Genomic DNA, 18123 nt, shown 5'->3' on the forward strand with positions numbered 1-18123 from the left:
GGGATGTACCTTACAACACATGTGCAACAGCTGGAAAGACCACAGAAGTACATCACCAAGAGGATCACTGGCCTCAAACAGATGCCCTATGCAGCTCGACTGAAGAAACTCCAGCTGTACTCAGTTGCATACCGCCTACTCAGAGGTGATCTCTGCCCCTGAAATACAAGGCCATGTCCAACCCAGAACTGATGGACATGCTCCACCTAAAGAAAACCATATCCCCTCGAGCCACATGCTCTAGGGATCTAAACCTCACCACAACAATAAATAGGATGTGCTGGAGGGGACAAATTCCTGTCCCGGAGACTTCCCATGCTTTGGAACAAGATTCCAATCTATATTAGGCAGAGCTCCTCACTAACACGCTTCAAGAGGAACCTTGATGCGTGGATGGGAAACAGAAAGTTTACCCCGGGGGTCACTTCAGTGGCTCTGCTGGACAGAGGCACACGGAACTAATCTAAGGGGGCAGCGAAAGCCAACACATTCTGGCTAGGCTTATAAATGCCTTCGGGCAGATAGCCTAGTACCTACCTATGAACCTATTCACTGCACTTTCCTGACGTGATTTAAGGAAGAAGCACAACAAAAGCAATTCTAAAACTGTATGACATTTTTACTTAAGATTTTTTTTTCCAAATTTCTTTTGTCTTTCCTACATAATTTCCATCAGAAGAAAAACACCTGGCTAGGTACACAACTGCTTGAGTGTTACAGGCACACATACCCCTGCAGGGAATACTACACAAAGCCTAACACTGATCAAAGTACACCATTTGCACAAGACACATTTTTTCATAAAAACATTTGCCCATTCTGTAGTTTTATTTCTCTGTCCATCTTAATCATTTTTTTTCTTTGGACTGCAAGAATTTTAAAAAGAACATTTATTATTTGTGGTCAAAAAGGTCTCTTTAGAGGTTATCTTCAGAGGTCAACCTTTGAACTTTATTCTAGAATAAAGACAGTTGATGTTATGTTTGGACACAACAAATGCTGCTAGGGTGAATGACAGAACGACTAACAGTGTTTTACACTGAAAGCCATAAATTCTATAATTTACAACTTGTATTTTATGGTTCAGTTTTATTATAGAGAATAAAAGCTTTACATATAAACACGTTATCAGATAGATAAAATATTTATTAAGTTTTAATTTTGAAGGTTAAATTTTTAGATACAATAAAACTATTTAACACTAGAAAAGTCTATTTTTATTTTATATAATTCATATGCGATCATGTATTATTACCCGTAACATTTATTCAGGATATATTTTACTGTGAGACTGTATGACTTTAAAACACCTTTCAAGTTAGCTAAGATGATGTGACTTTGTTACATAAAATGTGAAGTTAGAACATGCATGCATTTTCTGAAGTTCAAAAGGAGAAAAGTGTTAAAAATTCTATTAAAAAATTATTTTCTGTCTGTGAAGCATTTCCTGTGACTTTACTCAGTATAAAAAAGAAAAAATGCCACCAGCCACGAACAAACTCCTTCCATAAAATGTAAAGACCAGGTAATCCATCATTCTTGACCCCCTTACATATTGCCCTTTTACAATGTTTCTTTTGTTGTGTAGGGGTGATATAACGCTATACCGCTAATATAACGCTATGGAGGTCAATACTGAGTAAAGCACAAGACACTTTAAAAGGAAGACATTAATATGCAAGAATAAGCCACTGTGATTTGTTCATTTGAATTTTATAATTAGGAAATCATTGGTTTCCAAATCAAATTAGTAGTTATGGGAAGTATTTAAGCTGAATGGATTTTATTGTATTTGTCTGATGGAGTCCTTTGGTTAGGACGAAAACGCATGTTTTTTATGTGTGGTGAATAAAAGCGTTAACCAAACTGTTGGTTTCGTCGTGGATTACCTGGTCTTTACATTTTATGGAAGGAGTTTGTTCGTGGCTGGTGGTATTTTTTCTTTTTTATTAGTTTTGGCAACCGCCTCCTTTTTTGACTTTACTCAGTATGCTATTGGTGTGTAATGTGCAGTGGTTGCCGTACCTCAAGACAACCCACTGTCCATCTTAAAAGTCAAGGTGTAGCACTGAGTGATCACCATTCGGGTAACCAGTGTAACAAAGTACATGGCATACTTGTGAAACTGTCCATCTTACCTTCAAACTCTAGTAATGCAGGGCCTCCCTTTCAGGCCTTTCTGACTACATCCCACATATCTATATCCTTACACTTACTTGTTACTCTGCCTCTGTGTGTCACTGACTGGTCACCATTCAGGTAACCAGTGTAAGTACAGGGCATACTTGTGAAACTGTCCATCTTACCTTCAAACTCTAGTAATGCAGGGCCTCCCTTTCAGGCCTTTCTGATTACATCCCACATATCTATATCCTTACACTTACTTGTTACTCTACCTCTGTGTGTCATTGACTGGTCACCATTCAGGTAACCAGTGTAAGTACAGGGCATACTTGTGAAACTGTCCATCTTACCTTCAAACTCTAGTAATGCAGGGCCTCCCTTTCAGGCCTTTCTGATTACATCCCACATATCTATATCCTTACACTTACTTGTTACTGTGCCTCTGTGTGTCATTGACTGGTCACCATTCAGGTAACCAGTGTAAGTATAGGGCATACTTGTGAAACTGTCCATCTTACCTTCAAACTTTAGTAATGCAGGGCCTCCCTTTCAGGCCTTTCTGATTACATCCCACATATCTATATCCTTACACTTACTTGTTACTCTGCCTCTGTGTGTCATCATTGTACGGACTGAGACACATGAAAATTGTTCAAGACCAGTGATTTTATGCTACGAACCACATAAACATCTGACAGCCCCTGGGTGGGTATAAAGTGACAAATCTATATGTGGGGCTGGTGAGCTACTGGGATCCAAAGCAGGAACTGGAGGAAAACTGGAGCTGCAGGTCTACAACAGAAGCTCTGCCTTGAGTGCTCTGTGACTGTACAGGGCAGAGCAGAGCAGTTTAGTATCTTCACTACAATCTTGCAGAAATAGGTTTGATTCCCAAAATATCCACCTTCCTAATGCATGATACTAGACCCCTTTGTCATTTGCGAAAGGGACCAAACATACCCAACAGGTTTTACAATGTAAATAAATAATACATTATAAACAAAAAATTATTTCATAAGAGTGACTGCTGGATCTTTGGATTATTACTTTCTTGAAACAGAGAGAGAGAGAGAATATTCAGTATTTCATAGGGCAGTGCACATTTACCAAGAGATTGCAGTTTCATGTAAAAGAACAAATGGATACACCTGACAGGATATAGAGAAGAATATGAAAAGGTGGAATTAATAAAAATTTAATTTACAACATTGTCATACACAGCATAACCCACAGAAAGAAACAATGACATTGAAAACTAGAAGATGTTGTAACTATGTGAGGAATGCCCCTAAAAGGATGGAGGAAGATTATTCGTGACTACATAGATTCCTTATAGGATGGTGTTAACATAGCTGTCATGACATCTGAAGTTAAAAGGTGGCATAGATCTTTTCCCAGTACAATGCATACATTTCTGAATGAATAATCTGGTTTCTTCACACTTACAGAGTTCAGGATTGAATTCTGATCAATGTCTACAGTTAGTGGGGAGTTTGGATGCTTCTCTTACGTCTTATTAAATTTCTCAAGGTACTCAAACCTCACTCTGCTTCATAAAAATAGGTTGCACATCTGTGTCCCAGGTTATGGCTGAAAACGGCCTACAATAGACCAGATCACTTATCAAAGAGTTGAGATATCTTAACACTGCATTTTAATAGGACACGCCTAGTTTTCAATATAACGATCTACCTACATAGGATATGACCACACTTACCTACTGAAATCAGTGTTTCATAGTTCTGTACCATCACTTCTCTGTGAAGCTCCTTGTCTTGTTTTCTTAACATCTTCCACTCTTCCTCTGAGAAAGTGACAGCAACATCCTCAAAGGTTTCTGGAACCTGTAAAGAGATGAATTGTGTGGTTCATTTTTTTCTTTTACCGCTAATGACAAACGGTGTCATTATCAACAGGAAATACTAGCATTTGCCATTAGAAGGGACATTCTTATGCTAAAACTACAACAGTGGTCCTACATTAAGAGTCAAGTCCCCTTTCATTCTAATGAGTATAGACAGACACACCATTTCAGTAGTTCTGAAGGGTAATACTTACAGAGAAAAGAAAACAGCAGGAGTCTTTTTAATGCAAATTCAACAGAAATGGGAAGTTGACATTTGGCTGGTTGAGTTTAATAAATGAGAAAATATGATAGGAAAAATGCCAGCATGCAGGCAAATGGCCAAAGCGTAGCAGACTATCTACATACCAGGGATTTTAATTTCTCTTAAAGTGGGTTTGCCGTGTGCTCTGTTGGAAGAAAGGAGGAAGAGCAAGCAAAGGAGTCCAAGGACAGACAGTTAAACCACCCATTTCTGGGCACGTCAACAACTGATAGTAGGAAATGAGCGATTGGGATGGTCAATCTATCCTTGAGATGGAACTGATCAAGGACAGGATTAACATGTCATGAAGTTAGGAGGAAGTACTCCGGCAGTTCAACAGACTGGTACCTCTCAAACTAAAGTTAAAAATAAAAAGAGAAAGAAAGAGAGCGAGAGAGAAAGAGAGAAAGAAAGCTCTTCATTTTTATAAGGTTACTTCATTTAATCATTTAAACAGCCACACAGCTGAGACTTGTAAAAACAAATGAATTTTGGCCTCAGTATTGAATGACTACTGCTGGCACTGCGTTGCTGGCACTCCATTTCTGCTTGACCAGTACCATCCATCATGGTCCCTAACAAGTTGCATCCGGGACAGCCGCCACCTTCACCCCATCCTAGCCATGGATCAAATTAAGCTACAAGGACACAGGTCCATTTTGTGCACCTGCTGACTTAAGGTGATAAAGGAATAGAAGAGCAGACATTTACCTTTTCCACTTGTGCAACTAAGGATTTCTGAACTTTGCAGGTTAAAACTAACTCTCCCCTCCATTCTACTTTTCCAAAGGACAAGTTCAGCAATGAGGAATGAATGGGATATCAATGAAAAAAATACATTAAGGAAAAATCAGTTAGAACTGGATAACTGGAATCTGGAGGGCCACTTAGGAGAACAGTGGGGAGCAGTGGGACCATGATGGAGTGAGGGGTGGAAACATGAGAGTGGACATAAAATGTAGTGATTGGGGTAGCAGTATGGTTGAAGAAACTATTGGGAGATGCCTGCATAAAACAAACAGAAAGGTTATACGAAGTGGTCTGGGACATCAGTCAGGTTTAGGTGAGAGAGATACCTAATCTGAGGTAGAAGACTGAGTGATCTGGATTCATGTAAGGGCTACGGAATAGTTAAGGAAATTAATTTAGTGGCCAGTGATAGAAGTATGCATGGAGTGGTCAATGAGATGGGGGTATAAGGGGAAACTGATGGTAATAGCTGTAGGGAGACCTATCCAAAGACAAGCATCTGATGATTCCAGATGTTAGCTACACTGGTGAATAAGGGCAGCAATCTGGTTAGTGAGGAGAAAGACAGAATGAAATATCGACAAAAATAGGTACATGCAGCATATAAAACCATAGTATAAAATTAATTCTAAGGGGTAATAGTCTGCCCATTTCAAGGACTGTAGCAGTTTCATTTATGCTTGCTTCCCCGTGTGCAAACGGTTTGATACTGAGCAGAACATTTGGCAACATCCATAGTCGCTGCACTTACACATCGCGGGAATTTGCACTGGCTGTGCCCAAACACCACTTAGTTACAATGGAGGACAACTACATTTAGACACAGCTACTTTAGTAAGCCTGCAAAAAATGATATAGTAATGAGATGTAAATCAGGAATGTCTGCAATCTGTGTGATGCTCTCATCTAAATAATGCATCTTCCTGCCTGCTTCCAATTCACTAACTTTTTTTGTGTGTTCCTGCACTGTGCACATATACCTTGGAAAAGGGAAGTCATGCCTTTTCTATGTTTGTAATCTGTGAAGATGCTTGCAGTAACTGCTACGTTGGGCATTTCCAGTGGAGAACAGCTTGCCCTTACCAAAACTAGCAGTGCTTGATGGTCAAAAATGTACAGACATTTTTATTTATTTAACATTTTAATGGGAAAGTCCGACTTGGAATGGGAAAGGCCGACTTGGAACGGGAAAGGCCTGGGGAGAAATGCTCAAGGCGCATGTCTTTTTAACATGGGAGAAAACTGGAGCACCCAGAGGAAACCCACACAAAACACAGGGAGAACATGCACACTCCTCACAGAAGGCACTCCAGCAGAGAATCAAACCGGAGAGCCTCTTGCTGTGAGGCTATAATGCTACCACTGCACCAATGCTCCAACCATCTTGGTCTTTGGCTATTTCCGCTAACTCATTTCCTACTATCAATGGATAACATGGTCAGTAGCCCCACCCCCCAAGTGTATGGCAGTCTGGAAAGCTGCCAACATCACAAGCCTCATAACCTGGAAAAGGAAGAGGTTGACTAGGCAGTGGGGAGACACCTTGAACCAACAGAAAACCTCCTCTAGCACGTAGAAGACTTGTTGACCCAGTTGTCTCTGACCATTAAGTCACCAAGGTCTCCACCCACATTTCATCAGGTTTCCCTCTGAAGACCCATCAAGGAGGGGTGATCTTTGTAGCCTCCAAACTGGGGTGTGACCTATGCTGCACAAGTCCTCACGCTTCCACTTTTTTGTCTGCCATCTGTATGTCTTGTGTACCCCATCAGTGTGGGCCTAGTACAGAATTCCTGTCTTGTCCATCTTTTATGCTGCATCCATTCCTTAACTCTTCCTTAAGCCATTGATGTCTCAAAAAACAACAGCAGACTCCAGGAAATGTGTTCGTCATAGGTAATTACATTTCAGGACATAGTGAGACCACACTCGCCAGGCTGGTGAAGAACAAGGTGACAGCTGGGTGTGGTACTAGAATTAGGGATGCCACTAGGGCCCGTGAGTCTCTGCAGCACCCTATTTAAAATTACAACTTTGTGGCTGACCATGAATGATACGCATTCCATTTTAAGAGAGATGAGGAGATGCAGTCAAACTCGTTCTTCTCATGTCTTTGAAGAAAGCGAGGCTCTGGTATTGAGCAGCATTTTACCATTAACGAGAATGATGCCGAAGTTCAAGGATAAAATAACCGGCTACAGATATCTGTAAGGGAACAGAATTCTATCATCCACAGGGTAAGGTTCAGAGATTGTAGGTAGCGATGGATTACAGATCCCTTGTCCTGTGTGAGAAGGTCCACTCTGTGAGGTAACCTGTGTTGATTGCCCCTGCCTAAATGCAGAAGGAGGGGGAACCAGTGCTGGACAGGATATACACTGCCTGTAGTATTACTCTCTCTTTTGTGGCAAGCTCTCACACTTGGAGAGCTAGTTTGCATAGCAGGTAGGAGTTTGTTTCCCCTACTTGTTCACATACCACAGAACTGTAGTGCTGTCTGTGAACAATTTTAGTGGGCCTTGTATTAGAGCATGTTGGAAGGCCTTTAGGGCCAAAAGAATTGCTCTAATCTCTCTGATATTGATATGCTCCTGTTTGATGGAGTCTGGCCAAGTGCCCTGGACTCTTGGGGAACCCATGGCTGCTCCCCAACCCAGATCCAAGGGATCTATGTACATTCTCCTGTACTGGAAAGGGTGCCTGTAAGGGGAGTCTTGGGTCGCAGTTCCCCTGATTCAACCACCATTGAATCTCTTTCTTGAGGCAAGGTAGGAGTAGAGGATGAGTGTGCTGTGTCCATACAGACATTGGGTACCATTGTAGCTTTCTCATGTGGAGCCTTGCCAGTGGCAACATGGGAATGGTCGATGCCATATGACCCAGGAGTTCGACGTACTGTCTGGCAGTCAAGTCTGTGGCCTGAAGGACAATGAGAAGGTGATGCCTTAAGTTTCCCACCTTTTGAGGTGACAGAAAGGCCCTCATGACATTTGCCCTTATCCTGCACCCTAGGAATACTAGGGCCTGACAGGAGGTGAGGTTGGACTGGATGAAATAATGGAAGCTGTTTTTTGGGGGGCTGTGGAATACCCCTCCAGGATGGAGTTGTAATCCAGGTCACAAAATAACCCTTCACTATAGTGGATAAGACCCACCTGTCTGTGGTGATGTGTTTCCAAACCCTGAGACAGTGAGAGAGCCTTTGGGATAGATGTATGGGGTCAGGAGTTTTTTTTCAGCAATGGCTGGTAGTCACAGACTACCTGCCCTGCCTTGAAATTGAGGATTCTGGTTTGGAGTCTGAACTGTCCTGGAAGGAGTTGTTTGCTTCCTGGCAGTCTTTCTGCCCCCGGTAGGAGGGGTGGAGGCAGAACATTTCCTAATGAATTGAGTTTTGGAGGGAATGTTCCTGTGGAATTTGGGGATAGGAGAAACAAATAGGTGCTTCAGGTCTCGTAACCTCGTTCCCTTTTGTTGCAAAATTTTGAATATCTCAGGCACCTTTGTCCCAAAGAGGGCAGAGTTATCAAGGCGCATCCAAAAATTTTACCCTAAAGTAATTGGGTAGGGGCTGTAACATTAGCCAAGAATATCTTCTCAGGACTGTGGCAGATGCAACATATATGGCAAAAGCTTCAGCAGCATCACAGCTTCACCTGATGGAATGTCTATTAACCTGAGAAGATAGAGATACTAGGCTGAATATCTGAGCCTAAGCAGGAGAGTCTGGGATGTCACTCAGAAGTTTAGTAGTTTGTTCTAAACAGGCTAGGGCATACTTGGTCTTATGGGTTTGGTAATTTATTGCCCTGAATGCCTAGGTAGATGAAGCGTAGACCTTATTCCCAAGGTATCCATGGCCTTGCTGTCTTAGTCTGTGAGGAGCAGAAAGAAGGATGGAAGGGATTTAGACGCCTTATAAGCTAACACTGAAACAGTGCCAGGGTCCACTGCAAGGTACTCAACAAGGAATTTGGCTCCCACAGGGACCTTGCAAAATCTGTCAGACCTTTGAGGTACAGGAGGCCAAGAGTCAGGATTGAGTGATGCTGAATTAAATCCATCTAGAAAGGGCAGTATAGCTGAAGGAGCAGGGTAGCCCATCTGAAGAAGTTCTTAATATCTTTTCTGAACTTCTGTCATCTCAGAGGAGTCCTATTTGAAATGTTCCCTCATCTTTGCAATGGTTTCCCCAAAGGTGAGATCTTCAGCCTCTGCAGACTACTCCAGGAAGCCATAGCCAAGAGGCGATGGTAATTGGGAGACAAATGACAGGGAATATTCTCAGTAAGAATCAGAGGATTCCTCATTTTCAGCATGTGAAGTAGCTAAGGCCTGAGGCTTAGGGCTCATCACAGAAGGAGCCACTGGGGAGGCTAAGGGTGTAGCATGCCTTAGAGCCATAAAGACATTGAAAAGATTTGGAGAAAAAGGCCTGCCAATCTGTCTCAACGGGGGGAGAAACATGTTCTCCTTTCTATTTCTTTTTTAAGGAAGTCCTAGCAGGCATCAGAGCCAAGGTAGGCCTGGGAACAGTAACCTACAAAGTAGTGGACGAATCCATCCAGGCGACTGGTACAAGCAGAGGGTCCCCGTCTCAGTGGGAACCCAACATATGCATTACCTCTGAGGACGTGCCGTTGGCTCTGGGTTCTGTGACTTCTACATCATTTTTCCGCTGTACCCATATCGGCGGTGACCGATTGTTCCTCCAGGCTGACATCATCTGCAGGAGGGGCACTGGGTGGAAGAGGTACAGCTACAGATTCAGGGCTAGCAACTTTGGCCTTTTTCTTACATGGCTCGACAGGCTGACCAGAAAGCCCCTCCATGCCTAAAGCTAAGCATTTAAGGTGCTGATTCTCAAGGTAAATGTTCAACACGTGCAGACAGCTCTGCAAGGTTTTCAGAATGAAGACCTGGCAGATGTAGCAGGATATGTGGTCATGTGTAGGCCCCAACCGAAAAAGACAAAGTTTGTATGTATCTTTATGGGGGATCTGACAACCACACCTACACTTTCCCTTCCTGGATGACATGAACCCACACAGGCATGCAATGATCCAAAAAAACAAACTGTCTCCAACAAGGCACTTATCTTAGAATTATTGATCCGATGGCCAGTATGGCAGGAACAGCTGACGTCCGACTGGCGGAACAGAAGTTCTCAGGTCTGGTACATGCAAATGTCACTTTTATGGCCCACGTTCCCTTAGTCAATGCCAGATGTCCCATGTACCCTGCAGTGACTAGAAGCTTTTGTATACTGGCTGGGTGTTTGGGTAGCAAGACAGGAAAACCAAGGAGTTTGGAATACTGCAACATGAGTATAGAAGGACCTCAGTAGTTATACTGACTCAAAAATCACATAGAAATGAGTTGAAAGGATGAGACTAAAGTAGGTTCAGACTCTATGGTTACAGGCAGTGTTCTTTTAGTTCAATTAGTAACACAAATAACAGCGGACAATCTATACTGCCAGCACAGATCTACAAGCAGTGCAAAACAGTGATGGTTAAGGACACCCACTGTATAACTAGTTTATTTACACCATAAGTGGATCAGCTCTGAGTGAGAGTTTTTTAGAGGATTGTTGGTTTCACCCATAGTTACATGTGAGCACTCAGTATTCTGGGTATAAGGATCATAACAGGAGGGAAAATGAATTTAAACAGTTTAAAAGGAGTAGCTTCATGCAAAATGATACTTTTGGTGTTTACTGGTGAGAGTCAATGAAAGATGAGAAGGAGGGCACTTTGTAGTAAAATTACCATAAGGGGCAGATGACTACAATGTCACTGGGTTTAATAACACAACAGGAACACAATGGAAGGGTGTCAAATCTTCTAATTTCTGGGACATGCAACACATTTATTTTTCATTGGAACTATAATGGTTTAGGAGTCAGTAGATGCTTATGAGAATGACAGAAAACTCAATGAAAGACTGAGTTTGGTTTGGTGCTTTGCATAACTTACTGATGAGACAGAATTGCATATAACATCAAATTGATAAGAGGATGACTACAAACAGTAGCAGCGACTTCTTTGTTCAAGAATTCAGGCCAAAGCCAAAAATAATAGGAAGACAAAGGCCCAAAACCAGAAACAATTGTTAAACATTACTCTAATTCACTTAAAATGTTAATAAAGCAACCGGGTCTGTATCAAGATGTACTTTCTTTTTTTTTCACTAAATATTTTTTTTTATTATTTCAAATAAGATGTCTTAAACATTACATGAAATAAAGATAAATAACATATTTACAATTCTAAAACATTACTAACTTCAAACCATTATATAACTATTTACATTGGTGTCTATGCAAATAACATTGAAATTCTATATTATATAAAGTTAGAAACATAAGATGATATATCTTCTTCGATATTTTCAAGTATTTCCAGTACTTTCATCCAAGAGTAATAGTAAGAAGTAGATCTTTTAGTTCTGTTCTTCACTGTTAATATTTCCATGTGAGCAACTGTTGTTGTTAAAGTCTCAAATTCCTTGAACGTAGGCGAAGCCTCATTTTTCCAGTGTATAGTTATGATTTTACGTGAAATAGCCAATAGTGACCATAGAATTTTAGTGTCTTTTTTTGGTACACAGTCTGGAATAGGAGAGTTGAATAAAATTAAAGACTTTGTTAATTGAAAATTATCATTATAAACAGTCTGAAAAAAATAATTAATGGATTTCCAGTACATATTGAGACATATACATTCATAAAAAGCATGCTGCCAATCTGCTTTTTATCTTGGTATGGCATCTCCAACATTGATCTTCAATAGAATACATTTTGGCTAACCTATGTGGTGTATAGAAACTTCTATGTAGATATCTCCAAGTGAATAATTGCCAGTATTTTGATAATGTAGAAAATTTGGAAGATTTTAGAATATTACTTTTTCCTTCTTCAACTGGAGGATGGTTGTTTATTAAAGTATAATAATCCCAGTATGATTTTTCATGATAGTTTTTTGTTTTTTTAACAATTTTATAGATATTAGACAAATAACCTGTACCCTGATAAGGCTGTTTTGTGATAAGAATAAGGTATTCAATGAGTTTTGGAGCTTCATGTCTAACTGAAGGTTGCATTTGTTCTATTTTATTTATAAGAAAATGCCTTAGATTTTGTAAAACAGCCAATTGTCTTTATTTATATTATAATTATAAATTATCTGTTCCTTTGTTAGAATTTTCCCTTTCTCTATAAGTTGATGCCAAAAGAGTAATGTTTCTTCTTTAAGTATATTTATTTTAGATATTTGGAATGTATCTAGAATATTTGGTGTAAAAGCTATAGGGAAAATAAGAAAAATCCAAGAATTAATATTTGGTATTTTGTTTATATATGTTCTGAACACTGAAAGTGTAGAACTTACATAGTTTGATGGCAATTTATTAATATTATTCCTTTTCCTAAAAATAATCTTTTAACATCCATATAAGGGGTGATGGTATTACTGTTAAGTTGTCTTGTATGTGATTATAATTGATTTCTATGTAAATCTGCTCATGGGCTTGTTTCCATATAGGTGTGTATGAATTATTTAACCATAGTGTTATGTTTTTAATAACAGATGAGGTAATATATAAATCAATATCCGTAAATTAATTCCACCATCTTCCCAATCTGGCAAATGTTTATTTAAGGCTATACGGGTTTATTTGGAAACCATAGAAAATTTAAAATTAGTTTATTGTATCTTTGAATAATATATTTGGGAGGTGGCAATGAAAATGTTGTATTAAGTATAATATTTTGGGAAATATGTTTATTTTAATAAGATATAATCTGTCTGCTGTTGAAAAGATATATTTATTCCAGTAACCAATTGTTTGTTCTATTTTGTCTAGTATTTTATTATAGTTAAATATTAGAGAATCTGTTAATTCATTGAGTAGATTTATTCCCAGATATAATAATTTACTTTCTGTTACTATATATTTGGAAAATCTTTTGTTTATATTATTTTTTACAATTACAGGGCATAATTTTAGTTTTGTTTTCATTAAATTTTAAGCCTGAAATATTTTGAAATTTATTCATGGAGTTAAATAGAGCATTCAAAGACTCATTTGCATCTGAGAGAGTTAATAGTATGTCATCAGCAAAGAGTTGGATTTTAAGGTTTAACATTTTATTAATACAAATGCCTTTTATGTTATTGTTTGATCTGATTTGATTTGCAAAGGGTTCTATGAGTAATGCAAATAACAATGGTGATAAAGGGCAACCTTGTTTAGTTCCCTTTTTTATTGTTATAGGGCCTGATCTATATGATCCCAGTTTAACATATGCAGTAGATTTTTCATATAGTATTTGGATAAGATTATTAAAATTAGAAGGAAAGTTATATTCTTTTAAAACTAGTGAAAGAAAGTTCCAGTTAACCGAATCAAAAGCTTTATTAATATCTAATGAGATTACATTTAAATTTAGGACTTTATGTTTGCTATAATTTATTAATGTTAGTATTCTTTTAATATTATCTGAAGTATTTATTCCTTTAATAAAACCTGTTTGATCTTTGTGAATTAAGAAAGGAAGAAAGTGTTTGATCCTATCTGCGTATATAGCCATAAACATCTTGTAGTCTATATTGAGTAATGATATTGGCCTATATGAGGAACACTGTTTTTCATCTTTATCTGGTTTGATAATTGGGGATATCAATGAATATTTCCAAGAGGGTGGTATATTCAAATCTTTATTGGCTATATCATATACTTTTAATAATAAAGATATGGCTTGATTGGGTATTAATTTATACATTTCTGGTAGCATATTGTCTGGGCCAGGTGCTTTATTTGTCTTGAGCTTTTAATTTGTGATTTTAATTCTGTCATATTGATTGGTTTGTTTATAATGTCTATTTGTTCTTGTGTTAATTTAATATGAATATTGTTTTCTAAGTATTTTTTATATCCTTAGTAGGTGTATCTTGAGTATTTATGGAATTATCAATGTTAAATTGGAGTCTGAATGCTTCTAAAATATCATTTAGTTCCGTAACTCTTTTGTTAGTATTGGGAATAAATATTTCTTTTATTTGCTTAGATTTAATTATTTTTTGTTCTATTAGTTAAGTATCTCAGGTGTGCTGAATTAGTAGAGTATGAGTTTATTTTTATCTTTTCTAAGTTAATCATAATCTTATGGTGTAGCAATTCTGTATACTTCTTATTGATTTGTGTAAGTTCTTGAACTTGAGTAGCATTACCCTTTTGTATTTCCAGTTTCAATTTATCTGCTTTGTTTTGTAAGTCTAGCATATCTTTATTCCATAACTTCCTTTTATTTATGTACCAGGATAATATCTTCCCATATGTAACTGCTTTTAATGAATCCCAGACATATATTTCTGAAATATCTTCTGTGTAATTTATTTCTAGAAAGTTTTTGATTGTTTCTTCATAAAATTCTTTGAAATCTCTCAATTTTGTGATATAGGAAGGTATCCTAGTAATGGGATTTGAATAAAATGGTGTAAGCTCTATCTCAAAGACTATGGCATTATGATCAGATAAAGGACAATTTATGATTTTGACTCTGTCAATTTTTGTTATTAGGTCATTGGCAACATATATTTTATCAAGTCTAGAGTTAGTTTTATATCTATGAGAATAAAATGTGAAGATTAGTGAGTCTGGTTCTGCAAATTCATTTATATCTTTTAAATACAATGTATCTATAAATTTTGATAGTGCTTTAGAGATGGGTTATTTTCTTCTTTTGGATTTAGAATCTGTATCTTTTTCATTCATTACACAGTTGAAGTCTCCTGCCAATATCAGGCTACCCTTAGTTAAATGAATTATCTCTTCAAAATGCTGTTTAACTGTTTTTAATCCTAGTCCTGGGATCCAATATAGATTTACTAACGTATAGATTCTCTTATTTAACTCTACTGAAACTAGACAAAACATACCTGATGTATCTTGATGAGTAGTAATTATTTTAGGTGTTATAGTTGAGTTGCGAAGTAGTATAGCTACTCCTCTTTTTTTGTTTTGTATTGAGAGTTTATTAGTACTGTGTAATTATTAATATTTAAGTTGTTTATATCTCTATCTAATAAGTGTGTCTCTTGTAAAAAGTCTATTTGTGGTTTATGTAAGTTTATGTACTTGAATAGGCTTCTCCTTTTATTACTATTATTTAGACCATTAACATTTATGGATAAACATTTCATTTCCTAGTTTTGAGTTTGTTTTATGTGTGAGTTTATGTAAATATTGTTTATTCTTAGTTCCATCTTGGATACAGTATTCAAAAAGTTTTTCTTCTATGATTTTTGCATGTTTCTGAGTGACACCAAAGTGATAGAATAAAAAAAAAACAAAGAACTTCCAAACTTATAATTCTTAACCTTAAAAACCATTCCCTATTGCTATGAGGTAATATACCTCTTCGTTTGGTTAGTGAATCTAACCAAACAAACTTTCTACCCTCACAAATAATATTTGGATCAGTTTCTCTTATCCTCTTAGTTTTAAATAAAGATAATTGCATAATATATTAAGATAATCTAATCAGCTAAAATATATACATATATTCTTTACTCATCTTATTGTAATTCAATAATACTTACTTCTAAGCAGGTTTCAAAAAGGTACAAATATTTAGATTAAGGTAGTATCATTTCAAAATAATTTAGGGTATTAATAAACATCATGTTAAAATCTATAACTGTATATTTCATACATCTGTTGAAAACTATTTACTGACATTACTGTATAATACAGTACCATTGTTGTGCAATTGTTTTAGACTACTCAAGTCCGAAACCAGTGTTTAAATTAATATTTGCAAAGTCATATTGGAATAAAAACATGAATAGTTCTGAAACCACATCATATTTCATGTTTAACATAAACTGAAATGCGATACAATGTATAAGTATATTAATATTTCTTTAGTAGACATTAAATATGTTCCTCTGATTGCATTTTTCAGCTTTTCAATGACAATTCCCATGGCTGGAGACAACAAGATCACAATTTAGACAGCTCCCTTATCCAAGAGACCACTCATAATGTTGTTACCTGATTGAGTGTCTTGTTGCCAACACTTCCATCAACCCTCAGAGGGACCCTGCACAATGAAAACTGACACAGTACAGAGGTAAAACTGCAGCGCACTTGATCACACCCTCAAAGCAAACATCTATGTATATCACACATCAACTCCCACAGCTTAGACTGACACCCAACCAGTGCGTCTATCTGCTGACAACAAGTGCTGGAGATACAATCCTGACCTACTCAACACCAGTAATTCAATCCTATGACTGAACAAAAGTATACTGGAGAACACATCAAAACAATGGAAGCTGCCAAGATTCAAACCACCATGTACGAAAATATTACAGGCCAAAATTCCCAACCCATTTTGCAGCAAAGAGACAAAACGTATTCAAACCATGGGGTAACACCTTAACCATGTCAAAAAGGTGTCCAAGAAGCTTGTTTTTCCTCCAACATCGGAGGACAGCCACGATGATCCATGCACTGCAAGAGTACCATTTTATCCTGGCAATTGCTTCACGACTGTATATAGAAACATTTAATCCAAATCATTAACTGGCACCACAACAATATTTCTCAGAAAAGTTGTTTTACAGCCAATGACCAGACAGAACGCATCATTGAGAGGATACATTTATCAAATGTCAAGTGCCCCAGCCATAATACAAGTGTCTCCTCAAATCAATCCCCAACGAATCTACTGCCCACCAAACTTGCAGACCAATACTGGCATCCTTTCATGCAGTCACATTGAAACACAAAAATACAGGTCCGCTGATCAGGAACAACCAGGCTCTCAACTGCCAGACAACACACCCGTCTGCAGAAAGGTCCAAGAATCATAGTTGCATTGTCAAGTATCCTTGTCCACACTAACAGTAACATGATATACCCGCATACACTAGTATTGTGTCATTCTTGATAATGTAAAAAGCCAGGCAATATTATAAGAAGGGTGAAGCCACAGCCAGGCAACATAACAAGAAGAGCACAGCCGCAGTCACCATCCAGATGAGCAAACGGGAACAGCATGAGCCATCTAAGGATGGATAGCCCGTTGAGTACCTGCCACAATGCATGCCCATAATGCATGGCAACCCAGTAACAAATTAGGGTGTGTGCTAAGCCTCTCCCCCTTCCACTCAAATCAGATCCAACACAATATGTGTGTAGAACACAGATGCTTCGACAAAGCCCAAAGCCACATGGGATATAAACTTTGTATAATTGACACGCCGGGTCAAATCCACTGTTGTTATGTTACTCATTATAGTTGCCTATACAATCATTGCTTCCACTTTCTCCATCTAGTATACCATACCGCCATCTAAATGTTTGATTTGCCAAATGCACATCCAACTTTCTTGTTGCATCCCACCTGCCCACCCGAGGGCATACCTTGGCAGCAGGACATCAGTAGTATTCTGCAGGGGCACCAGCGTGGGAAATGGCAACCCTCCCCAAAACAAACCTGTCAGTTGCTTGACATTTACTAGTTTCTTTAGAGAATTTGTAAAACAGCAGTGATTTTATTTGCTGATGATTAATTTCTGCTTTTTAAACTCTGCTGTATAAAACATAGTAAGGGATAGCTAAAATGTCTGGAAATCTAAACTGATAGAAAGACAAGCAGACTCACAAACTCAGGAACCTCACATGGACTTCCTGAAAACACTAGAGGGGATAAATGTATCACCAAACACCATCATACTAGGTGACTTCAATTACCCTAATATAGACTGGGAACACTACTCAAGCCCAAACACCCTAGCCCAAAAGTTCCTGGAATTCATAAACTCAAATGCCATGGAACAACTAGTCACCATCCCCACAAGAGGTGATAACATACTTGATCTCATCATCACGAACATGGGAGCACAATGTTCAACACCGGAGGTGTACCCCTCACTGGTGAGATCAGACCACAAACTAATCTCACTGGAGGTCCTCATCCCACCGCCACCTGAAATAAAAAGGACCACAGTAAAGAACTTCTCAACACCTGACTTCACACTTCTAAAGACTAGTGTGGTCTCCTTTAAGGCCCCGAGCCGCGGAAAACAGTACTCAAGCCGCTGAATCACTTACAAATGCCTTCTAC

General features: G+C 38.2%; 1 protein-coding gene across 2 annotated transcripts in view; it reads right to left on the reverse strand.

Annotated features, from left to right (window-relative positions):
- Nucleotides 1-18123, reverse strand: part of LOC122813957 (zinc finger protein 26-like) — a 350754-nt gene that overhangs the window by 249810 nt on the left and 82821 nt on the right. For both annotated transcript variants that reach the window (XM_044086504.1, XM_044086503.1), the window contains exon 5: nucleotides 3842-3968. In XM_044086504.1, coding sequence (XP_043942439.1) covers nucleotides 3842-3968 — 127 coding nt within the window. The remainder of the gene's footprint in view (nucleotides 1-3841; nucleotides 3969-18123) is intronic.

The sequence above is a fragment of the Protopterus annectens genome, chromosome 10.part0 (genome assembly GCF_019279795.1).
Source record: "Protopterus annectens isolate FY-2018-M chromosome 10.part0, PAN1.0, whole genome shotgun sequence".
Lineage (NCBI taxonomy): Eukaryota > Metazoa > Chordata > Ceratodontiformes > Protopteridae > Protopterus > Protopterus annectens.